At 47.8% G+C, this 25,623-nt stretch overlaps 1 protein-coding gene across 9 annotated transcripts in view; it reads right to left on the bottom strand.

Annotated features, from left to right (window-relative positions):
• PHLDB1 (pleckstrin homology like domain family B member 1) overlaps positions 1 to 25,623 on the bottom strand; it is a 116,630-nt gene that overhangs the window by 66,564 nt on the left and 24,443 nt on the right. For all 9 annotated transcript variants that reach the window (XM_075073504.1, XM_075073505.1, XM_075073508.1 and 6 more), the window contains one exon: positions 7,268 to 7,393. In XM_075073504.1, coding sequence (XP_074929605.1) covers positions 7,268 to 7,393 — 126 coding nt within the window. The remainder of the gene's footprint in view (positions 1 to 7,267; positions 7,394 to 25,623) is intronic.

Genomic DNA, 25,623 nt, shown 5'->3' with positions numbered 1-25,623 from the left:
ATTTGCAACAGGCAGGCCAAGAAAACTGACACCAACTTTCCCTTGGTAATTCCCTCTGTGCCAGTCAGCTTGCCCCATTCAGGTAACCACCAGCAACAGCCTGACATGCCTCCAAATTCTATTGCAGTGCACACACAGGGATCTCCATACCTCAAACAAACACCAAATTCTCTGTGCTTCTCATCTGGAAGCACCAGCCTTTTGTTTCAGCTTGTGTGATCGACCAATGCTTAAAACACCAACACATCTGTCACTGGGAAGAACAAATCAGGAACAGCAACAAGCTGGACTGTGCCAGATCCCTGCCCAGAAAAGTGAGACCAGATAATATTTTGCCACAGTGACATGGGTAAAACAAAGGCAGGCTCCCACCAAATTGAGAACCGGGTGCAAACTGGGAGCATGGTCAGAACCCAGAAAGAAGCAACTGTGCAGTTAGCAGGACAGAGGAGAGACTGAGACACAAATACATTCCATCCCACATCCTAAATATGAGGGAGTGCAAGGAAGTGATTTCCTCAAATACCCAGAATCAGAAGAGATGTCTCATTGCAGAGGGACAAGGAAAATCTGCACCTGACCATGGGAGACAGAACAATACAGCAGAGCCACCTGCCACCAGCTGAGGAATGACACGTGCCTGGCCCAGGGGATCAAGCCCCAGACACTGGGAGTGATCCCATCCTGCGGGGAGCAGACCTGCCCAGCAAAGACCTGAGCAGCCTAGCTTTTTTGTACTGCCTGTCCTGCCAATAAAAGCTAATTGAATAAAACTGTGTCAATTCCTTCCTCCAACTGTACGTATGGCCTTGGCTCCACAGTTACTTAGCTATGGTGGCAGGGAAGGAAGGGCTGGGGCTGATAGGTCACAAAATTTCTGGGTCTGCAGCACACGCTCAGCCTGCAATAAGCAGCATCGCAGGTTTGCCCGTATCAGGTCTATGCTATGCGGTCAGCAAAGCCCAACACCTCTGAATCAGAATCATTCCTGCTACAAAGTGGCTGGATAGTCCTAAAAGTGAAAGCCGGTAAGAGCCCTGGCCTCTACTGATCTCAAGACAGCAAATTCTCAGCATACCCCCCTCTCTCCAAGGCACTGGACGTGGGAAGATACTGACCAGGATGTCTGGGTCAGAACAAGACATTCTCCGAAGAACAGGGGAGGCCCAAGAATCTCCCAGTTTCCCCTTAGAGGGGCCTGGCACTGATACCCAAAGGCTATGCAGGACATAAAAGACCCAGCAGGGTGGACTGATTTAAAACAAAGTGATTTAAATCACCAATTTTAATCATGCTTTAAATCAGCATGCAGGAAACCTTGATTTAAATAATTGATTTTAATCTTGCTTTGCATTTGTACTTTTTAGTTATTTTCATAAAGAGATGTTGATTCTCGTTGGTAAACATTAAAACAAGTTGATTTGCAACTAAATACAGCCTGTACACTGAAATCTGTTGCTTCTTTTTGCTAACCAGGGGGATATGCTGTATCTATACACATTTATTTAAGCAATCGTATAGCTTAAACATTTATTCAGATTCTTACTTTTTACATTTTTATTAAGCAGATGATTAATTTTTTACTTGTGATTTGGTTCAGTTTGGATGGAAATTCAAATTCAGTTAAAAATGCATAAAAGCAGCTTCTTAATTTTGTTTTTATTAATTAAAAAACTACCTTAACTGTGCTGGATATAAAATAAAAAAAAGTTTATCAGAATATGTTTTGTATTTAAAATTAACTTATTAAATAAAAATAGTAGTTAGGGAATTGAACCAATTTTTCAGGTCTTCAAGATTTTAGAATGAGTAGATCTCAACCCTCTCATACCTACTTTTTATTAATAGATTGAAAGAGGAAAACAAGTTTTCCTGCTTTTTCAACTCCAATTGGTTTTTGAACTTTGACTGAACTAGTTATTGAATTGAAATAGTTGAGTAAACTGAAAGAAATATTTTCTTTGCCCCTGCAGAAAAGATACTGCTATTGAAAGCTGGTTTAGCACTTCAATAAACTCTGGTTCCAGGTGCTTAGCCAGTGACTTCCTGTTCAGAGGCTGACTTTCTTCAAAACTTCACAGCAAATATGTACTGCTTAATATTTTGTATTCAATTTAAATGATTTTAATAAATTAAAGTAAGTTTAGGCCTTAACGTAGCTTGGTAATAATTTCACATTTACATTTAAATAAGTTTATTTTTAAAAATAAAACCGTTTCTAATTTAAATACAAAAATCTGATTTTTTGGATAAAAAATAAAGCTATCAATTTCCAGGCCCTTCTCTTCATACAACCTGTTCTGTCCCTATGTCTCCCCAGTGCCCAGCACCATCCATAGTCATCAGGGATACAAACACATGTTAGCAAAGGACATTGCGGAGCCCTCTCTTCAAAACATCAGGGCAGGGTTGGCTACAGGACAGGTGAGGACCAGCCTTTAGCTTGAACACCATTTTCAGAGGTGAATCAGACCAGCTGGACCAGCTCTCTTTGAACAGCATCTCAGCATGCTGAAACCACAGCAAGCCTGAATCCAGATGGCACCCTGGCTGACTGCAGTGTTGGGATTTGCGCCTCAGGACCAGCACTCGCTGCAGAGGCAGTCAAGGGACAGAAATCAAATTACTTAAGAAAAGTGAATTCAGTTCTGCCTGGAGCCCTTGGCTGACATCAAACAGGGCTCTGCTGGATGTATCCAATGGGAACCCATGACAATCCCCACTCTCATCCTAGGCTGACTCCTGTGTATGCACGGAATGGATACTTCTATGCCATAGACCAAAATGCCATAGTGAAAAGTCTTGAGATCGCCCAAGTAAAGTGTAAGGCCCATCCTCTCTAATCTCCACCCAGTCATGGTTCCTGGCCCTCCTGGGGTGTGTGCGCTAGGGGCCATGTACATTAGACAGCCCAGATATGCGCTCAAGACCGGCATGCAGGAAATAATTGCCTAGAAAGTATGTGCACACACCCCACAGAAAATCATGGGGTTCCAGAAGCCCTGACACACTAATTGGCTCCACATGCTCCCTTCCCTCACATGCTAGCAGGTTAACGGCAGCACGTGGTCACACACACACACACACTCTCTCTCTGTCTCTCTCGTGGGTATCAAGCTACCCCAGGCAGATTACTGCCAGGCTTGTGACACAGGCTGTCTCCTCTCCTTGCGCATCACCCTAGCTAGTTTGACACAGCCAATGTGAGAGCCTGAGATGCTGCAGCTAGCTGCCCACTCCTCCATGCAAACAGCTAATGCCTTCTGTTCTACAGTCCCAAACACAACCCTGATGCAACAGAGAAAGAGCTTATCTCCACTGCGGGCTGCTAATAGTCTGCAAAGGGGAAGATGACATTCTGAATTAAGCTCTGGTCCCCTGACACCTGGGGTTTAGGAGCTGTGTGTGATTGCACAGCATGAGGAATCTGAGGTACCTGCAGTGCTGCATTCTTAGGGAGTAGAACGCAAGACTCTCCTGATGGGAGTGGGTCTCAGAGGACAGGTGGGATGGGCAAAAAGGAAAGAGACCCTTCTCTTGTGAGCTTTGGTAAAGAGTGTGGGCCAAATTCTGTCCTGGCTGTGCATGGACAGCAGGGGAGAAGGGCAGAGAAGGCTGTGCCCTACCTGTGTGCTTCCTCTTCCTGGGGGCTATCTCTGAAGATTGCCTGTAGCCCTAAAGGGCCATTTTGGCAGCCAGGAATAGCCAGAGCACAGCAACGTCCTGGCCACAACACCATGCCAGGAGCTGCAGGGGAGGTATGGACTGGTAATGGAAGCTCTGCACAGCCTGAGAAGGTGCATGGAAACAGCACATAGCCACTGGCCTGGATCAAAGCAAGGCCCATCTAGCCCAGTCTTCCATCAATAGTCAGTGACAGCAGAGGAGGAGAACAGCCACAGAAGGTGAAGGAGACTTGCACTCCATGGAGAAAAGTAACAATGAACCCCTGGGCTGAAGAAACAGCCTTTGAATCTTGCATTTATTCGCCCTTACAGACAAGCGCTGCCTGCAGCTCTCCCACCCAGCTCCAGGAGGGTTCCCTGCTTTCGACACATTGGATGAGGCTCGTGACCTTGTGTTTTATGCTGTTCTGAGGGCTAGAAGGTCTCTGGAACCTGCCCTGTGACCAGGAGAGCTCGTGTGAAATGCCAGCCAGGTCCTGTGTTCAGCCAAGGATTCAGCTCAGGAGCTGCTACACTTAAACTCTTTGGAGACACGTATTAATAATTAACAGACAGAAGTGCAGTTGCTGAGCTGAGTCAACAGTGGGTGCAGGAACGGAAAGGCCACAAACCAGGGCAAATGTTGTTCATATACACGTAAATAGCAGGCATCTCTTAGCAAGTAGAGAGATCATTTTAGAAACATTTCAGTCCCCAGCTCTGGGATTTTTTTCACCAGCTGGAAACACAAAGCTCCTAACAGCTCCTCTATCAGGGTCCAGTGCCCCAGTGGCCCCTGGAAGGAGTGGGGACTCTTGTATGCCTAAACTGAGAGATCCAGTTAATTCAGGGCTTTTCTCAAGATGGCCCTAGATCTGCGCTGGGTGACATCTGCATTCAGTGTAATGGAGTTTTTAACAGAATCTTCAATAACGATCATTTATGTAATAAGCAAATAGCAGCTTCACCTGCCAAACTGCCTGTGTGTTTAATTTTTTAAAGTGGAGTGAATGGGGGCAGGTGGCACTCAGCCACATAAGCATCCCAAACAGTACTGATTAAGGAGACACCGCATGGTCAGGTTCTCTGGTTACAATGTTGAGAAACAAAAAACGGAGGATAGAGGGAGAGCCATCAGTGCTCATCCACGGCCAGCATTCCTTACATAGAACATGCCCTCCTGCCCCAGACAGCTTCCCATGGGACTCTCACCAGGCTCCCGATTGTGTCCCAACACCAAGTCCTGGGGTGAAATCCTGGCCCCACTAACGTCAGCAAGGGCTCTGCTAGTAATCTCAGTGGGACCAAGAATACACCCCTGGGGTTTCTCAGTGCCTCACCGATGTACTTTGCCCATGATAGGTGCTTGGGGGAAGGGATGCACTCTGCTATAAACTGCTGGTGCAGGATGCCAGCCTGACCTTCCCCTGACTGCCAAGTACTCAGCTCTTCAAAGTGCTTTCCAAACAGTAAGGAGTTTAGTCTCATCAGGAGTCGGGGTCATGGGCCCTGTCACTGGATCGAGTAGCTGCTGAAGGATCAGGTGACTAAACCAGAGAGCACCTAGTGTCATAAAAAGCCAAGAGATGCTCAGCTAGGAGGACAGGGGAATCCGGAAGGAGGCTTCCACAGAAACCCCTGGGTTAGAGGGTCTAAGAAGAGCTGCCTCAAGAATCAGGGCTCTATAAAACAGTGATGAAAACTGAGCAGAGCCCACGAAGGGCTAGGAGCTGAGCCCACTGGGGATAGAGGATTGTTTTGGGTTTGTGTTTGTTTGGAGTTTACTGCCCAGAAATGGGTAGACTCTGATGTGACTCAGCCTAAGTCATTGCAGCAACTGGATGTGCTGAAAGCTATGTAGGTTGGTGCAGTAGCATGCCATGCCACAAAGGGGTGTGCTCAGAGACTGCCCCAATACAAGGCCCACTGTACAGACAGAGAAATGCAAGCAGGAAAGCACTAGCTGTCAACAGCCAGACTCCATTATTGGAAAGCCTCGGTGAACTCCCCCCTCTGGTCCCTCTCTGTCTCCCAGGCTGGTTCTCAATATTGCTGTGCTACCAGCACAGACTCTCGCAGAACCCTTCCCACTGTAGGCACCAAGTCAGCAAGTCTGTCTCAAGTGGCCACTAAGGAGAACAACATTTAGTCTGCATCATGCAGAGCACCTCACTGCCCATCCCCCAAGAAGGTTCATGCAGGTATCCTGGTGTAGGTGCTCTGGTAACAGCACATGAAGGGTTAAACCAAACACTGCTACAGGTATTAGAAGGCTCAGCACTTGAGAGATGTTAAATCCTAGGTTGTGCAGGCCACCCTGTAGCTCAATCCAGCTGGGTCATATGGTGAACCATAACGCCAAGGTGTGGCTGTATGACCACACTAGGGGCATGCTCTCCTGGGAATGGATTTACTGAGGTATCAGATCTCACCTGCTTCCCCCAGAGTCACTCACTGCCAGCCCTAATGGCATCAGCTTTGGTTCAGCCAAAATAAATGTCAGTCATGGCTGCAGCTGGAAGTAGGAGCCTGGGCTTGATGGACAAATCCTACAGAGCAGTTCTGCCATCATACCAAGCAGAAACGCTTAAGCCCAGCTCTGCAGGCCTTGCTCAAGGCAAAACCCCACTGAAGCAAATAGGAGTGCTGCCTGAGTAAGGACTGCAGAACTGGGCCATGGCCTTTCCATTTGGTGTGATGGCAGAACTGGCTTATAGGAGAAGACGTGTCAATCAAGTCCAGTCTCCCACTTCCAGCAGCAGCCTCCACCTGATCCTTCAGGAGCAAATGAGTCCCCTTCTCCCCTTCCTTCACTGGTGAGAGACGGAGAAGTTCCTGCCTGACATCGCTGCCACTCTCAGCTCTGCACAGGCACCAAACCCAGCACTGGTGACTCTCAGTGGCTTAGAGAGCACAGCAATAACCTGGCAGACTGTAGGGGTAGCTGCAGACTAAAAGACCACAGCACTGGACAGAAATGCCGATCTTAGCCCTGGCAGAGCTCCCTCCCCAAACTCCTCTCTCCAAGGCCCAGGGTTTGATCTTTGCCTTACTGAATATCTGGGCTCTGTTGAGCTCATTACACTCTGAGGCTTTGTCTACACTGGCACTTTGTGGGCAAAACTTTTGTCACTCAGAGTGTTAATACAACACCCCCCAGGTCCCATCCACCCCTGAATGACAGAAGTTTTACTGATGAAAAGCTCCGGTGTGAACAGCACTTGTCGCCAGGAGTGCAGACAAAGCTGCTGCTGCTTGTGGGGGCGTGGAAGCTTTCTCCTCCCAACAAACAGCAGCTACACTGTGTGACTTTTAGCAGTACACCTGCAGCAGCACAGCAGTGTCTGCTAAAAGCTGCATGGTGTAGACAAAACCTCAGTCAGTTGCCATTAATACTCACAGGGGTATCTTCCTCAGAGCAATCCCAGGCCCTCAGGCACTGAGACAACTCCCCCCTGGGAGGTGGGTTATTATCCACCCCCCTGGGAGGTAAGGAAACAAGCACAGAGAGAGGAAACTGACTTGCCTGAGTCAGCAGCAGAGTCAAGAATAGAACACGGGTGTCCTCACTCCCAGGTCCTGAGCATGGAGGATTCACCTACCTGCTGTGAGTCCATATGGGGCCCCAGGACTCCTTTCTCCAGCTGGGATCATGCTTTTCATCCACTTGGCCTCAGCAGGGTGATTAAACCGGAGGAAGGTTGACTGCCCCAGGCAGATCATGCACCCTTGCGGAAAGAGAGTGAGATGGAGCAGGTTATAGCATACAGTGAACATGGCCGCCCCAGTCTTTGAGGGTCTCTCCTTCCACAATGCACCCCCAAGGGATTCATCACTGAATACAGCCCAGCAGTTGGCAAACTCTGGCCATGACCATGGGAACTGGCAGGATCTCTGTCCCAAATGTACCAGCTGGCTGTCTAGCTGCCCTGAGACAGCAGGCATGATGATGGAATCATTCTTTGTATCACTGTAGCACCAGGATCCCGAGATATGGAGCAGGACCCCACTGAGCTAGGGACAGAATCATTGCCATTACACTTCCCTTCCTGAAGGACCACAAGGAGCTTTATGAAGTCCCAGCAGGATTTACACAGAGCTGAGGTTAAACTCCACCCTGGGACACATGAAGTGATCCCACTGCCCACAATGGAGCTGCACACACTGCTCCTGATGAAAGAGCCAGGCCTGAGGAGCCTCTGGTGACAGAGAGTTGCCAAGAGAGCTTTAGCCTGTCCCTTTACGCCTGGCAGCGTAGCGTAAGCAGAGAGCACCCAAGTGCCAGGTACAGAGGGGTTGAGGGTAGGACCCGGTGGGTTTTAGACACACTGGAGATTTGTTGTCAGGTCACAGGTCTGATGTGGAAGTCACAGAAGCTGGCGTGTCATTTTGTTCAGCGGGCACTGCAGATAGTACATGCTGTGAGGATGCACTAGAGCAAGAGCTTATGGCGCAGGACCACAGCCTGCCAGGAGGCATGAAGCTATGAATGAATAGCTCGTGCACAAGCCTATAGGGGGTGGTTGGGGGGAAGCCCCTCAAAACTACTTGCTAACTAGACATCTGACCCTCCCCATTGAGCCATTCACTTCCCATCAAACATTCTCCTACTGGTTATTGCTGCACCCATCTGTGTCTCCCAAGAATGGGCAGAGGGAGTCACGCATGGAGGTGGCAGCTTGAAAAAGAAGAGCCTTGTTCATCTTAAAGAGAGGAGCACAGCAGTGCCTGTGCAAGGAACCTTGTGCTCCAGACTCAGACAACTGCTCTCTACAGCACCCCCTCCTCTCTCATGCCTGGGCTGAGATGGGAGTGTCCATCTACCCACCCACCGAAGGAGCTTCAAGTCCAAGGGCAGTGAGGGAGATAAGAGCCAGCTTGCAGAGATATGATGCAAATACCATAAGACTGAGGGATCACTGGGAGGCTGTTGTGCTGGGACTGCCGCCGATTATCGGTGCAGTCACTGACTTCCTGCATCACCAGATCCTCCTTTCCTTTCCTTTCCTAAGGCAGGTTGGGATACAAGCAGCCCAGCTGTAGCGCTGCTTAGACATGGCCTGGCAGCAAGGCTGCATCAGTCCTAGCCAACTATTGCCCAGTATCAAAGCTCCTTCTCCTGAGCAAGCTCATCTAACTCAAGCCAGCAATCTAGACCTGGCAGAATCTGCATTCAGAACAGGATGCGGAACTGAAACTGCTTTGTGGCACTGATGAACATCCATTCTCATCCTCCTGGACCCCTCTGCAGCATTTAACATTGCTGAGCACAACACACTGCGGTCTCACCTGAGAGAGGTGGCAGGAGTCCAGAGTAATGCATTAAAATGGCTGCATCCAAGGATGGGAAACTGCACTACTACCACTACCCCTTGCTTGTGGGGTCCCACATGGATCAATTCTCTCTCTGATCTTTTTCAACATTTATATCCAACAAGTACGTGAACCGGTCAGATCACAGGGACTCAAGTGCCAGCAATATACAGATGACAGAGCTCTATCTATCCTTCACCACATTTGACCATGCCACTACCAACAAGATCGCCCACTGCTTGGATGAGATCAGCTCATGGATGAAGAGCAGTTGGCTGAATCTGAACCCAAGCAAAACAGAGGTGATACTGGTGGGAAGAGGAAAGTATTTTGCGGAGTTTACAGCCACAGTACAGCGGCTGAAGGTTCACATCCACCATTTTTCAATTCAGACCAGTCTAGAAATACTCTTGGATGCCTCACTGACTGAGCTCTCACATTGCAATGGCCATGAATAATGCTTTCTATCACCTCTGGTTGGCTAGGAGACTCCATTCCATCCTGACAGAAGGTGACCTGGCCTCAGTTATTCATGCCTTTGTCACCTCTCAGCTGTACTTCAGTAACGTGGCATACCTGGGCATGAAACTTTCAGCACTTCGGGAATTCCAACTAGTAGAAAACACTGCAGCACATTTCCTCAGCAGCACTGGCTACCATGAGTGCATCACACCTGTCTCCCACTCTCTGCAATGGCGTCTCATAAAATATCAAATCCAGTTCAAGGTCTCAGTCCTTGTCGTCAAAGCGCTCCATGGCCTGGGCCAAGGCTATCTAAAAGACCGTTTAATACTCTAGGATAAAGATTGTGGTCAACAACCTTGCTCTTTTGGCACAATGGAATTCTCAACAATAGGAGTAAAGCTTGTTTGTGAGCGAGACAGATCCTCCTCTGAGGGCAGTCCAAGACTGTGTTATGAACTCCCCAAGAACTAAGGATCATCACAAATCTCATCACATTGCACTCCAAGAGCAAGGCACATTTCTTTGACCTTGTCTTCTCTAATAGAAACATATAACATAAGAACATAAGAACGGCCGTATCGGGTCAGACTAAAGGTTCATCTAGCCCAGTATCTGTCTACTGACAGTAGCCAATGCCAAGGTGCCCCAGAGGGAATGAAGGTAACAGGCAATGATCAAGTGATCTCTCTTCGCTGCCATCCATCTCCATCCTCTGATGAACAGAGGCCTAGGGACACCATTCTTTACCCTGCCTGGCTAATAGCCATTTATGGACTTAGCCACCATGATTTAATCATTCTCTTTTAAACATTGTTCATAGTCCCAGCCGTTCAACAACCTCCTCAGGTAAGGAGTCCACACAAGTTGACTGTGCGCCGTGTGAAGAAGAACTTCCTTTTATTGTTTTTTAAACCTGCTACCTATTAATTATCTATTGGTGACCCCTAGTTCTTGTATTATGGGAATAAGTAAATAATTTTTCCTATCCACTTTCTCAACATCACTCATAGATTTTATATACCTCTATCCATATTCCCCCTTAGTCTCCTCTTTTCGAAGCTGAAAATCTTTTCCTCATATGAGACCCTCTCCAACCCCAACTTCATTTTAGCTGCCCTTTTCTGAACCTTTTTTAGTGCTAGACATAGTTTTGAGCGTGAGGAAACCACATCTGTACACAGTAATTACGAGATTGGGGTGTAAGCCATGGATTTATATAAGGGCAATAAGATATTCTCAGTCTTATTCTCTATCCCCTTTTTAATGATTCCTAACATCTTGTTTGCTTTTTTGACCGCCTCTGCACACTACGTGGACATCTTCAGAGAACTATCCACAATGACGCCAAGATCTTTTTCCTGACTCGTTGTAGGTAAATTAGCCCCCATCATATTGTATGTATAGTCGGGGTTATAGCAACAGGTATATTTATTTAAACAAAACAAAAAAAACCCCTACCAAAACAAGACGCTCCTTTACAAATCCTTCTCCCTTTGTGCAGAGGATGAGAGAACAAATATGTGATAGACACGTATTCACATTGTTTAATGCATTTGTGGAAGGTGCTCAGATGTTACAGTAATAAGCGTGATATAAAAACCTATATAGAACAGAATACCCTCAGCCTCTGCTATTCCACACTGAGATCAGGCCTTTGCTCTTCACTTGTGTGTTATTTTCCACCGTCCACTCATGACAGAAAGCACAAGACACAGAGAGAAAGTGTTGGAAAGAGGCAGGATGGAGCCAGGAACAGCTGGGCTTCAAGGTAAGGCCCAGCCCTGAGGGCTCTTCCTAGGGACAAGTTGTTCTGCCATCTTCAGGGACCAAGGAGAGAGGCTGAAATCTATGGTATAGCTCCTCCCCACATTTCCTTCCCCCAAAGCATCATGGAAATGAGGCAGTACACAGCATCTTGTGCAAGAAGGGGGGGAACACAAGTATGGATATGGTGCATGGTTCCAGGGGGAAGCAGGACTGTGTGCAGGATTCACCTTTTACTGGAAATCAGCAACATCGAAGGGATTCCACAGCTGGCAGTCTGCACGGCAGACAAGACAGCTCCTGTCTGCCATGAGCAAATCATCTTTTTTTGGCCAAAATCAACTGACTTCTCTGGAGAAAGCTGGTGATGAGCCATGAGTGTGGAATGTGGCGTGAGGGATGTGCAGACAGGCATATAAACAAAGGCCCTGCACATACACACTGTGTCAAATGCCAAACCCATGCCACCTGCCTCCCACCAGCACACATGACTGCTATCATTCCCTAGGAGAGGGGAAGGCACTCATGGCTGATGCATGTGCATGGAGTCTGTAGGGGTAAAAGGGCCATCACTGAAGACTAGGAGCCTGATATTCAAATGATCTGGGCCTACTGACCTCACTGGCAGCTGCAGGTCAGCTCCTCTGAAATCAGGGCCCAAGATGAATTCCTTAAATGGGGGAGGATCTAAGAGTGACTCTGCCCCTGGGCTGGATGGAGTGCACTCCCGGTCTCTCAGAGTCAGCAATCCAGAGAAGACCAGGTCCCAGCACTGGGTTTCCACGCGGGAAGTGAATTACTACCTTATTAAAAAGGGAGTATGCCTTTCCTGGAGTCCCTTGGCTAGCCATGCAGCCAGCAAACCAGTAACACTAGCCCTGACCCAATACATCACTGCAGGCACGGGGGCACTTTTTTTGGAACAGGTAAGGTGTTACAGGTTTGGTAAGTAATATTTGTATAGGGCTAAGCAGCAACACTCCTCAGTATCAACAAACTGCTTCCTTCCAGTATCTGCTGAGAGCTCTCACTCCACTTCCCCAAGCAATCTCACACTTCTTGTCGTCGATCAAAGGAGAATCAGGGAGAGGAGTGAATTTTTCCCTACAAAGCAGTAGGGCTTCTAACATGTTATTGGTAGCTTTCTGTTCTTACATCGCTTTACTTTCGGTCTCAGGCTCTTTCCCAGTCTCCTCCCATTCCTTAACAGAGGGAGCACTGTATAACAGCAAGAGAAGGAGATGGAAGTTTGCAACTCCCAGGTTCTATTCCTGGCCTTGCCACAAATTCAGTGTGAGCTGGATAAGTCACTGCTTTGTGCTCAGTTTCCCCAATTACAATTATAGGGGCCTCATACAGCTAAATTAGTGTTTATAACAAATATATATTCAATGCCGAAAAACTATATTAACCCAGAGTTAAGGTTGCTTGGTGGTACAATAGAACCTCAGAGTTATGAACCGATCGGTCAACCACACACTTCATTTGGAACTGAAAATATGGAATCAGGCAGCAGCAGAGAGGAGAAAAAGAGAAGCAAATACAGTACTGTACTCTGTTAAATGTAAACTATTAAAAAAATAAAGGGAAGTTTAAAAAAAGATTTGTAAGGAAAGTGTTTCTATGCTTGTTTCATTTAAACGAAGATGATTAAAAACAACATTTTTCTTCAGCATAGTCAAGTTTCAAAACTGTATTAAGTCAATGTTCAGTTGCAAACTTCTGAAAGACCAACCATCACGTTTTGTTGAGTTATGAACATTTCAGAGTTATGAACAATCTCCATTCCTGTATTGTTCATAACTACTGTATATCATCCCCTTCCAGACCACTGAGTTGAGTAAAACTCAAACTTATGAAAACCAGGAAATATACAGTTATGGTTGCCCATGCAACCTTAATTCTTTCCTCTTTCGGCAATGCCTCAATACACTCCATTAATACATAGTTTTCCTCTGCCAATCCCACAGTTGTTAAAATGTTCAAACTCTTTATCTCCTTTTACAATCCATTCCTCTTACCCACAGGAGTCCACCTCACACTATTAAAGGCCAAAAAGGGGGGAAAAAAAGTCAGGATTAAAGCATGTAAAATGTCAGGAATGGAAACCCTCTACCCATTTTTCTGTACTGGGGCATGGGCAGTGTAACAAGTGCACATTTTCTTCAATACTGTTCTCAATTTGAGTCCCCCAAAGACGTAGGCTATGTCTATATTGGCACTTTCGTTGTTGCAATTTTTGTTGCTCTGGGGCTTGAAAAAACACCTCCATGAACAATCAAAGCTTTAACGATGAGAAGCACCTGTGTGGACAGTGCTTCGTCGGCAGGAGCCAAGCTCCTGCCAATGAAGCTACTGCCCCTCGTTGGAGATGGCTTTATTTTGTCGCTAGGAGAGCTCTCTCCCAGCAATAAAGTGCAGCTACATAAGCGCACCTTACAATGGTGCGGCTGCTGTTGTAAGGTGCATGGTGTAGACATAGTCCCAGTGAGTGCCACACATTACCTTAGGTAAAACTTTACAGTTTGAAACCAGGTTGACCTATACAACTTCAGTAGTTTGGTCTTTAGTGCTGGGCAAAACCAAAAACCACATACCTGAAAGTGTTTTTTTTTTTAATATGGCTGGTTTGTGGGAGGGGGGGAGGAGGGGCTTATATCTCTGGAACCCTTGGCTCAAATGACTCCAAATATGGGTCACTAATCCAACCTCACACTCTCCTGAGACAACCAAATTTCATAGAACTCTGATAAAGCATGTCAATTTTAGAGTACTTTGAAAGAAGTACCTTTAAACAGATGTTTTGACAGAACCTTAATGATGGTGCTGCTGCTGCACAACTACAGTAAAGTTTAATTGACAGACAGGATTTTGAGCTGTGGCCAGGGCTGCTGGAAAGGGGATTGCAAATCACAATCTGCTCAAGTTCCAAGCAGTGTTTAGCAACTGTCCCTCACACTCATGAGGAGTGGAGACCGTTGTCACCTTGAAGGCTGTGGGAACACTCTGGTTAGAACTGTCACCTGCAGTTCTAAGGTGAGGGGAAGCTGGGGAAAGCATACTCCACCACAGAGCAAGTCGGCCCTGCCAGAATCCATCCCCTCTAATCTAGAGCCGCGGCTCTCCTTGCTCTAATATCAACAGGTCTCTGTGAGCAGCAGGCTACAACAATGGTGTCACTGACCACTTTTTTCCAGTTACAATTCCTGTCTGGAAACTCAGAGATACATGCAGGTGGATACAGTATATTTAAAGATCCTCTGGGGGTGGAGAGGTGGTACAGGGGGATATAGCCATGGCAAATGCCAGACCATCTCTGTACAATTCAATATACACACAAATCTCTCAGCACATGACAATTACTGCAGCGGATAATATAGTAAAGGGAGAGAGGCTGGTTGGGATATTGCTCACTTCAGGCCTCCCTAGGTCTATAGGCTGGGTTGCACCAGCTCTGCTACAAATTCATTTCACTTCAGATCTGTCTCAGTTTTTCCAGCAGTAAAATGGGGTCAATATCACCTTGGAAGTGGGGTGTGAAACTCAGCGTTAGAAAAGCCCATGGAGAGCCTAATCCGAAAGTAAATAGAGCATCTTTAAAACAAGGAGCCTAGAGTCCAGCACCTACATCCATATCAGGCACCTGAATAATCGATTGAATTTCAGAGGTGCTGAGCACCCACAGCTCACATCATGTGCAACAGCCATGCTCAGCCCCTCAAAGTCCAGCAACAGGTGCCTAATGCTAGGTTTGAAAGTGCTGGTTATAGAGAATAGGCAAATAATTCTGCTGCCTGTAGCTATTCCTGTTAGTTCCCTCCTGACCAAGCCCCACGTAAGAGGTCACGGCTTTAAATATCTTTATGACAAGTTTTGAGTGGGTAGAGGAGAAGGTGAGGGTAGTGAGTTAGTGAGTTACTTCCTGTTCAGCAGGGTTCGGTTGGCCCTCTCTGATGGCATCCACATGCCTTCTTTCACAGAAGCTGCAACGTTATGCACCATCAGCCAAGGACAGGCAAGGCACAGTCTCAGCAAAGCTGCAGAGACCTTATGGTCAAAAGCATGAATCACTCTTGTAAGGGGGCCTAAGGACAGCATGGTACTTAGATACTTAGCCCAAAGGTGTTTTAGACTGACACCAGGATAGCTGACACAATGACTGTCCAGGGAGGTGGCATGGGGCAGTGAATTAGATACAGGACTGGGGCTCAGGAGAATGAGGTTGTCTCAGACTCAGTGTGGGCACACTGCCTCTCTCTGGTGGGTCGGGGCAGAGCTGACAGGGAGCAGGCTATTTACCCACCGTGTAAAGTGTTTCAAGGGCAAAAGATGAACAGGACACACACATGACAATTATAATTAGCCACCGATGCTATGCCCAGCCCAGCCTGTTACAGAAGCTAGTCCCCGTCCCTTCATTCTAAGCAGCCCTTTCAAGACACTGAGGAAGGAGAAGACATAAATTTGTACAAGCAAATCCACAACCATGCCAGACTGCAGCATCCAGCTCTTGCTGTACACCTCCGGTCTGCGAAATGCTAGTACAAGAGCAGCACCTTCCTGTCCCTCACCTCTTTCTTTCCTGACTGTTCCTGAGGTGAGAAGATTTCCACATCTATAAACTGATCCCAGGGGACTCAGATCAGATCATTTTCAGCAATTCCAGTTCCTAGCCTAACATGGAGGCTTCAGCAGGCAGCAGAAGAGACCACAGAGCACCTGCAACAATGCTGCACTTGGGTGGGAGGTTATTCTTCCTGACCCCCTACAGGAACCAGCATATGCTCTCAAGCACGAGCCCCAACTACAGCCATAAAGGCCAATATCAGTCAGGGTCAGCAAGGGCCGACAGTATTTGACTCTGCGCCTGGGGTGGCACTCCACACGCTGCACAATGAAGGGTTTTTTTCACCTGCTGCTCACATCATTCAGCAACTCCCTTGCTTTCACCACCTGGCACAGGAAGAGGAGGAAGGGACTGATCTCTCTCCTTGCCAGGCTGAGCAATGCTGGGGCCTGGAATCTCTCCTGGAGGGTGGCAAGGCTCAGAGACTGTGTGGAATTTCTTCTGGGCACTGGCCTGACCACAGGCAGGACCATTCCTGCTCCAATTGCCTGGCACAGTCTCCCCGACTGACCCATGTGCTGTTTGTTCATGGCCTGTTGAGTGCAAAGGAGTGAGCAACCACGCCTGCCATCTAGCCCTGCTTCTGTTGCTATTGACATGCCTGACCAAGTCCCAGAGCAGAGCCAACAAATCACACTTTAGCGGCAAGGATCTCAGCCCAGAAAAGGCCAGAGCCGCTCCTAAGCAGAGTCCCACCACTGACCCTGACTCAGTTACCAGAATAAAGACCTGTAGAAGGCAGAGCTAATGGAAAGTAGAAATAAGAACCACAGACCCTTCCTGTCTGCAGTGGACAGGAGAGAGTCTATAGCACAGAAATCTCAAACTTGCAGCCTGGAGAAGAGAGTGTGTTGTTATATATCCAACCAGCAAGAAAGAAGAGGGTGAACTGCTTCCCCTGGCTGGGGAAGAACTGAACATTCAGAATTTGGTAGGAGAGTCAGACATTGCAAAGGGTTTGGTATGCTGACAAATGCTGATCTATATCCTGGTCTGATTCTCCTCCTATTGGGGAAGTTCCCCGACGTCTGTGTAATGGCACTAGAGTAAGTGAAGGAAGAACCAGGTCATGTTCTAGCTTAGACAGATGGCGAATACAGAAAATCAGACTCATTTAACCCTTTCCCTCCACTAGCTTCTACCATCAGATGATCTGAAAGCATTTTACAAACCTTCACAAACAGGCCCCCACCCTAAAATTTACAGAACGCTATTACGCCCACAAGGCAGACATTAAGCTCAGGAACAGAAAGAGGAAGGGTCCAACAGCAACAAGTGCTGGGGATCCACATCTGCAGGATGTAGTGACTCAGGAGCAGAACTCAGAAGTCCTGCTGCCAATTCCTGTGCTCCATCCCCCATAAAATGCAGGAAAAAGTTAAGGTGAAACTTAAAGCGAAACAGCAGGAAACCTGGTGACCAAGTCAGCTCTCTGCCCATAGGGCAGAGCTCTCAGAGATGTTGTTCCAGTGCTACAGACCCAGGCTAGCACTCAGCACCAGAAAGAACGCTGCCACATGGTATCCCAAAGTCAGAGGCCAGCAAGCGATGTGCCACCATGAGGGACCCCACCCCAGAGCACTGACTGGAGGCCGCATTCCTAGGCCCAGCTTCCCTCCCCTTTTCTGTGTTGAGCAAGGAATGCACTGCAGAACATGTCTGTGTGACCTGCAGTGGGAGGGGAAGGAGCTGGAATGCTCCCCAGACACATCTAGCTTTGAAGCACTTTGCCAATCCCCTGGGGAACCTTGCTCTTCAGCTTCAGCCAGGGCTGAAAATACCTCCCTCCAGAGTATGGTTCTTCCTACATACAGGAGGGAAGGAACTTCTGTCTTAGAGGAGTGAGATGTGCAGGCATAAACAATCATAGGAGAAGGACGGGGACTGGGATGCTTCCCTTTTCCCCCCGTCGGGTGCTGTGGGCCTGAGCAGCAGAGCTAGGACAGACATCCAACACCACGAAGGCAAAGGGAGGAAGTTCTACGGAGCACCTAGCTGCTCACGTTTAGGCTATCATCACGCACAGAATCTGCCAGTGGCAAGAATTTGCAGCAAGGCCTGGGGCAAAGAGAAGCCCAAGCAGGAACCTCTACCTATGTGTGGCACTAGCATGGGGCCAGTACAGATGTTAACCAGTCCCTTATAAGACTTGGGGTTGGTCTGAAAGTCCAGATCAAAATACCCCTGGGTCCTCCACCCCAAGCACAGCAAATGAGAGAGGGCAAAATCAGCTTTCTGCCACCTGGACTGTAGAGGGAGCATCCCAGCATGCAATACCATACTGGACTAAGCAGCCCGGCAGGCAAAGCCTGCAGGTAGCAGTATGGCACTTGCCTCCACGGGTCATAGGCAAACAACTGGAACCTTTAATGTGTTAACAGAACATGAACATCCTGCGCCCGTTCAAACATCTGGAGGGACATCCCATCACTTGGTTGGATGTGGACATGGAGACAGGCTGAGAAACGAATGCTTCTCCCCATGGGGAGTAGACGGAGACTCTACATCACCACCACTTTGTAGACAAGCCCCAGTTCCGCAGGGCAGATCTGCCAGGACAACTACACCAGGTCTGTCCCCTGCCTCCCAAGGGCAAGGACTGCCCTAGGGACCTCTTGCTCTATTGTGGCAGGAAGGACACCCCATGTGACACCCCAAAAGCAGCACAACAGCTCAGCATCAGGAACCACCATAACAGGAGACTCAGGTGCCTGGCACAACACATGCTCTTCTGCCAGGGAACACCCTCCAATGGTTCTCTGAGGGCCTGTGCAGGGAGCTGGGGGGCATTTCTGCTCCTGGGGGGCCCCTAGATCAACACCCCTGTTGATGACAGACAGACAGACAGAACTATCTCAGCAGAGCACATAAGGATTGATTGAGACTTGGCTGACCACACTGCTATGGGAGGCCAAGGGCACTACATCCAAGTCAGGGGAGGCAGTGAATGCACTATGGGCACCAAACTGCTGAACCAAACAGCAACGACATCAGACAGACGGGCCTCAACACTTCAGGAGATTCCAGATGTGCTTTGAGCCAACACCCTGATATCAGACACTAATGAGTAGAGTCTCTGAAGAGGGCTGGGGAGGGAGAGTGAGAAGGTGCTAAACTGGATGGAATAGCCTATAGAAATCACCTCCAGCATCCATCTGCCCAAAGTAATGAGCTCCCAGGAAGACAGAAAATGGGAGAGACGATACCCACAAGGGTGGAAGGGGGAACAGGTTCAATGTAGGATCCAGAGAGGAAAACAGTTTGTGGTCTTTGACTAGTGGGTCAAAATGGTTGTTTTGAGGATGTTGCCAACTGCTGTGTCACTGTGGAGGATGGCCCCTTTTCAGTAAATCTGGGCTTTTTCCTGTAGGGTTCAGCCAGTTTCATGAGCTGGTAGTGGACTAGAGGAGACCACTGAGCTACTATATTTTTTCTTTGTCACAGATATATGAACGCCCAGTGATTGTAGTGTCACCTGGGCATCTTCAGGAGAATGAAGGGACCCACCCATGGTGCTGTTGCACAACTTAGGTCCTTTGAAAATAAGGTCCTTGACGGCATTTTGTACCTTCTGGGGGAGGCCGGAGACTGCAACCAAGACGCTCTGCACACATCTACTGCCATAGCCATGGAACTTGCAACTGTACTGGCAGCATCAAGAGAGGCCTGGAGAGAAGCTGTGATGATTTTATGAGGGCCTGAAATTGTTCCCTCTTGTTCTGTGGCAGATATTCAGTAAAAGATGAAAAATTTGTAATAATTCGTAAAATCATATTTTGCCCTCAGGGTTTGGCAACTGGCTCTGCTGAACTGCAGTTAGGCCAAGGAGTAGCTTTTGCAGCCAAGGAAGTCTAGCCATTTCAGTTCCCTGTCAGACGGCGTTGAACAGCAACAATGGTGTCCATTTCATTCATTAACCACCTCAGCAACCAGGGAGTTAGCCCTCTGGTGAGGAGGAATATTTATGGGAAGAAGGTACTTATTCTTCCCCAGCAGGCTCTTGCTCCTCTGTAAGCAACTCCTGCAGAACAGAACCTGGGCTTGGTGCTCTTGGCATGACTTCTTACACAATGGAACTCCGTAGAAGAGCTTGTCATAAGGGGCACCCTGGTTCCAAAAACCCCACTGTGGTGGGGCATAAGGGAAGGGGGTTGGACCCCCAAGGTTATTCTTGCCAATACTGCTGGGTACACCACCTGCTGGGAGTTTCTTCCTCAGGGTGCACTTCAAGGAGGAGTGGCTGAAATGGAAAGGTAGGGGAGCCTTATAGACACCTCAGAAGTGAATGAGGTGCCCTTGCCCATGACCATCAGGGGAGGAGAAGAAAATGGTGCCGGTAACAGTGTTTGTGCTGGTAACATAATGAGTCATACAACTGCATCAGTGCTGAGGTGTTGTTGACTGGTAAGGGAATTCCGGATAATATGTCAGTACCAACCAGAAGTCCCTCTCAGTACCCTCAAAAGGTTGGTGTGGAACCAGTGGCTGTATCAGCACCAGAGGATGAGCAGTTGACGCAGATGGAAGGGTCGACTCCAGGAGATAAGTCAGTACCAGCTGGGAATGTCGTTCGGTACCCCACAGCAATGGTAACTCACATTCCTTACGGAAGAGGACCCTGGGCAGTACTGGGTACTCTGGAATCAGTACATCAGGAAGTATTGAAGATGGTACCAAAGTGCAGTCCATGTGTTCTCTGTGGCTGGATAAAGACACTGTTAGTGATGACTATTTCAGTTTGGATTTAGAAGATTGCTTGTGTTTTAAAGGCACTGAGTCCAGCACTGATATTGGTACTGCTCCAGGCTGTTTACTGGATGTGATTCTCAGTACATGGTGTAATCTTTTTATCCAGAGACAAGATCTCAGTACCAGAGGAGTTGGGCACCTTAGCAGTACCCATGCCAGGATATGAGGTCTCCTGAGACGGTGACTTTCCCCTACTGTTCTGGGGAAGGAATTTCTTCTTAGCTGAAGGTCTAGATAGTTCTGAATGCCCCCCAAGACCTTTGCTTACCACTGCAATCACAATGATCACAGAGGTTCTCTGAGCATCTGGAGCTGAAGTACAGGAAGTGGGTGAGGGGATTCACACCCCAGGAGTCACAGAGAATGCTCCATCAGCAGCAAGTTCATCCTGTCTTCCCTAAGCTTTCAAAATCTGCTTTTAAACCTTGAACAGACCTTACATTTGGAGGGCACGAGTCACTCCAAGGCAGGTCTGGCAGGGTTTGAAGCCTGGGATTTTTGGCATAACCTGTACCTGAGGTCAAGGATTGAGGCTAGAGAAAACAAATGCCTAGATCAGGCAAATAAAGAAGGGAAGGGGAGAAAACCGCCAAAGCACAAGATTATGCTAAAAAAACAGGAAAAATAAAAGTAACGGAAAAAGAAATATTAAGAAATAAAACGGGGGGGTGGGGGAGGGGAGCATGTAGCAAGCTGTGTGCCAGTAACCTAGAGCTGGCCTGGGGATTCCTGTCTTCTCTCCAGGGCTCAGACAGTCATAGCTTTTATACCAGTGTCCAGTTACGGGGAAATAGCAGCTAGGACTACAGCAGCATTTACATGTTGTCTGGATTAACCACAGCACAGGAACAGAGCTCCCAGGTCTACAGTGCACACAGCACTACCCCCCCCCCCACCAATCGGGACAGGGGGTAGGAAGTAATAGGAGCCTATATAAGAAAAAGCCCCAAATATCGAGACTGTCCCTATAAAATCAGGGCATCTGGTCACCCTAAATAATCCTATTACTCCAGGTCTACTCTACTTGGGAAATACGCACTCCTCATTTTTGCAACCATAATGAGGGAAACGTTTCACACATCCATAATGCTTGGCAGAGGGTCCCAACATGCTTTATGGGCATAACCTGAGATGTGGTTACCTCCAAGGGGAGAGGAGCAAAGCAGTGCATGGCAGTGGGGGAGGGAAAATGTTGGACAAAGCTTTACTGAAAGTGCCCTGGGACCTTTACTGTCCATGCAGGGCTGATCAGGCCTTGGTATTTAAGGTCTAGTATGTTTCACACACAGCACGCTGCATGGAACTTGATTTATGCAAATCAGGAAGACAGGATGAGCTAGCCCTGTGGGGATTTGTGGTTTTAGGGAACCTGTTTATTCCAGACCTGATGATTAGACCCTAAAACCAAATCATGCCTTACTTAGTTAAGAAAGAGCACAGATAGATAGGTTCAGTGTAAAATGGCCCAAGGCCACACAGTCAATGGCAGAGCTGGAGTCTTAACTTCTAGTTCCCTTGCTAGACTCCAGTCACTCCCAGTAGCTAAGCATTTCTAACACAACTGTCAGCATGGTCTCTACAGCCCATGATCAGTTCAACTTGCTACTCTGCAGTTGTCTCTGAGGGCTTGGCTACACTTGCAAGTTGCAGCGCTGGTGAGGGGGTTACAGCGCTGCAACTTACTCGGTGTCCACACTTACAAAGCTGAGCCAGCGCTGCAACTCCCTGGCTGCAGCGCTGGCTGTACTCCTGGTCTGCTACGGGTGTAGCGAATCCAGCGCTGGTGATGCAGCGGTGCTCATCAGGTGTGGAACTCAACCAGTCGCTGTTATGGCCTCCCAGGATTAAGAAAGGTACCCAGAATTCCTGTTCTACAACAACTGGAAGGTACTCCCCGGAGCTACTAAAACCAGCTGCTCTTTGCTCCAGCGAACGAGCCGAGCCGAGGCTTTGGAACATGTTCACAGCTGTTGCTTGAGGAGACAAATAGCACGGTGGGGGAAGGAGTCCGTAGGAAAAGAAGCTGCTATCTGGTCTGAAGCCTTTTTGCATTTAAGATGATTGAGAGAGGGTGGGGGAAATGGCCAGAATTTGCAGGAGGGGAGCTCACAGTGTCTGCTCCAAAAATCCGCTCTTCCTGTCTCTCCCGACTCCCGTCACACGCCCACCCACCCCCCGTTTTTGGAACTGGGAGGCAGGGAGCTGTCAACACAGTGTCGCCCAAAAATCCGCTCCTCTGTCTCCCGACTCCCTGTCACACTCCACCCCACCCCCCGCTTTTGAAACTCAAGGCAGGGACTGTCACAGTGTCTGCTTCCAAAATCCACTCTCTCTGTCTCCCGACGCCCCTGTCACACTCCACCCCAATCCCCCTCTTTTGAAAAGCACGTTGCAGCCACTTGAACGCTGGGATAGCTGCCCACAATGCACCACTCCCAACAGCACTGCAAATGTTGCAAATGTGGCCACACTGCAGCGCTAGTAGCTGTCAGTGTGGCCACACTGCAGCGCTGTTCCTACACAGCTGTACGACCACAGCTGTAACTCCCAGCGCTGCACATTTCCAAGTGTAGCCATACCCTGAGAGGAAGTTTGGGGTTTTTCTAACTCCAAGGATGGAGCAGAAAGTCATGGTCACACCTTTGTGAACAGATGAAAAGCAGCCTCTGCCCTGTCATTAGGGAGCATCTCTGCTTCTGGGGCTTGACTGGGCCAGACAGGACCCTCCCTCGTTAACACCCAACTCTCACACAGCCTGGGTGTGAGTTTTACACTTCCTCCAATGACATCTCTTGGGAATAGGTTATGTACACAGACTAACCCTGCCTTCCCATCCACCCTCAGCAGACCCTGAAGCTCTCTCCTACAAACATTCGCACACAAGCCTCTCTGCTGCTGGTGACCAAGGAAGCATAATCTACTGCCCTTGGAGGGTTTAGTAAACTAACAAGCAACACCAGTCCATTTTATTAAAAGTTTTCTAAGGATCTTCAACCTGTTCCCACCATCCCGAGAGGCATAGAGAGAAAGACATCTGCTGCAGAACTCCAACTACAGACACTAATCAAAGTCCCATCCCTTCCACTGGAGTCACAAGATTCTCTGTTCTCTAACAACAGGCTAGAAAAAGGAGGAAGTGTCAGGGGAAGAACCACAGGGGGTGAGCGAGGAGCTTTTTCTCCAACGTGCCTCGATCCAGCCACATTAGACACAGAAAAGCAGAAACAGGGGCAGAAAGTCAGGGACAGGGAACTTTAAAGAAACAGGTGGTTCCTACAGCAGAGAGTGGAGTATGGGGAAATCACTTCTGTACACAGACCCCAATAAGCTTCCAATGCTCCTTGGCTTTTTAACAACAAAAGAAAGTCTCATGTAGAAATCCTGGGATTGTATAATCCCTGACAGCTGGGTTTACAGATCATTTGGAGACTCAGAATTACACGCCTGGCTCTTTACTAAAAGCTCCCCAGTACGTAATCAGTGCTGTACTTGGGAGATGGTTAGGCAAATCCCCCTCTTAAACCAATCTGTTCCTTGGTTCTAAACATTCAAGGACTAACTAGCATTCTCCAGCCTCCCTGTTCCCTCGGGTTTGGATGATTACTCATGGGGTCTCCCTCCACGCTCTAGTCCCAGACCTTTGTGTGACTTCCTCCACTCCAGGAAATTCAAAGATAAATCACCACCTCACAGAACCCTGATTTCTGGCTCCAATGCAATCCAACACCAAGAAAGACAGACGTGGTGGAGAGTGGAGATGGGTTAAAAAAAAACACTTTAATTTCTAAGAACGCTAGAAAAGGAGCAGACAACAACAATCCAGACCTCCCCCAAAACATTAATGGGACACATTCCCTTTACCCCACGGCACTGCTCATGAGGATGCAAGTGTTTTTTCCACAACCCAGAGGGACTAAGATTCCAGCTCTCACAGCCAGATCTCCCTTTCACTTTGTTTAGAGGGGTGTCATCAAACTGAAATCAAGTCAGTCTAAAAAAAAAAAAAAAAAAAAGCCACCCAAGTTTTTTTCAGGCCTCATACCTGCTCCTGCTCTCACAGCCACAAAATAAACAAACTTGAAAGAGGAAAAAAAAACCCCTCACCCTATGATTCTATGATAAAAAAGTGAAGATTGCAAACAGCACTGTGTGGCAGTCACTTATGGACCCAGTTTATAATGACACTGTGATATACCATTGCTTCCCCCCAAACACACAACAACCACCCAAAATAAATACTGGAATTTCCAATATCTGAACCACAAAGCAAGGAAAATAAAGTCAATGGGGAGGTGTGTCGTTCAGGATTTCACTATTCCCAGGAGTGATGGATGCATGTAATCACATCAGTGCATCATTTTGGGGACGAAGACAGTTAAAGTGTACCACTTGTGTTTAGAGGACAATGTTTAAGGGCCAGAGAAGTACAACTCTACTTCAATAAAGTTTTAAGCCACTTAAACCAGAGCCGAAATTACTACTGTATCTTTAGCAGCTCTCTGTTGTGATATAAATACATTGATGGCTGGGAGGGCAACAAACTTTCTATTTTCATTCATTTGGGATGACAATATGCAACTCACACATAAAAATAAGTGCAATTAATTCCCCTCAAGCACACATTCACCACATGTACACGTATATATAATACAGAGGGGACAGATTTAGCTAGTATTTCATGCTATTTGCAGCTTTTTTTCAAGTCAGTGTCAGCTGCACAGCTGTGGAGGTCTCAAGGAAAAATGCCAACACGTCAGAGGGAAATAAATTTCACCCCCAGTCCAAACAAGACCAATGATTTTCAGACAAAGAATACTCGGTGGCCTAAGAAAACATCCTTTTAAAAAGCCACATGCAAATACATATATCAATCACAGACATGTATGTACTGGTACACGAGTGAATGCACACACACAACTTCAGGCAGAGATGCCACCAAGACACAACTCTGGCTAGTTTACAGCCAGGTGGGAGGAGACTTGTACCATCTGCCAGGCTCCAGCGCCCAAAGCTAATTCTGGTACCACATTCTAGCCTCCC

This window comes from Chelonoidis abingdonii, chromosome 18 (assembly GCF_003597395.2).
Source record: "Chelonoidis abingdonii isolate Lonesome George chromosome 18, CheloAbing_2.0, whole genome shotgun sequence".
Classification (NCBI taxonomy): Eukaryota; Metazoa; Chordata; order Testudines; family Testudinidae; genus Chelonoidis; species Chelonoidis abingdonii.
This window is presented reverse-complemented; position numbering and strand designations above follow the sequence as displayed.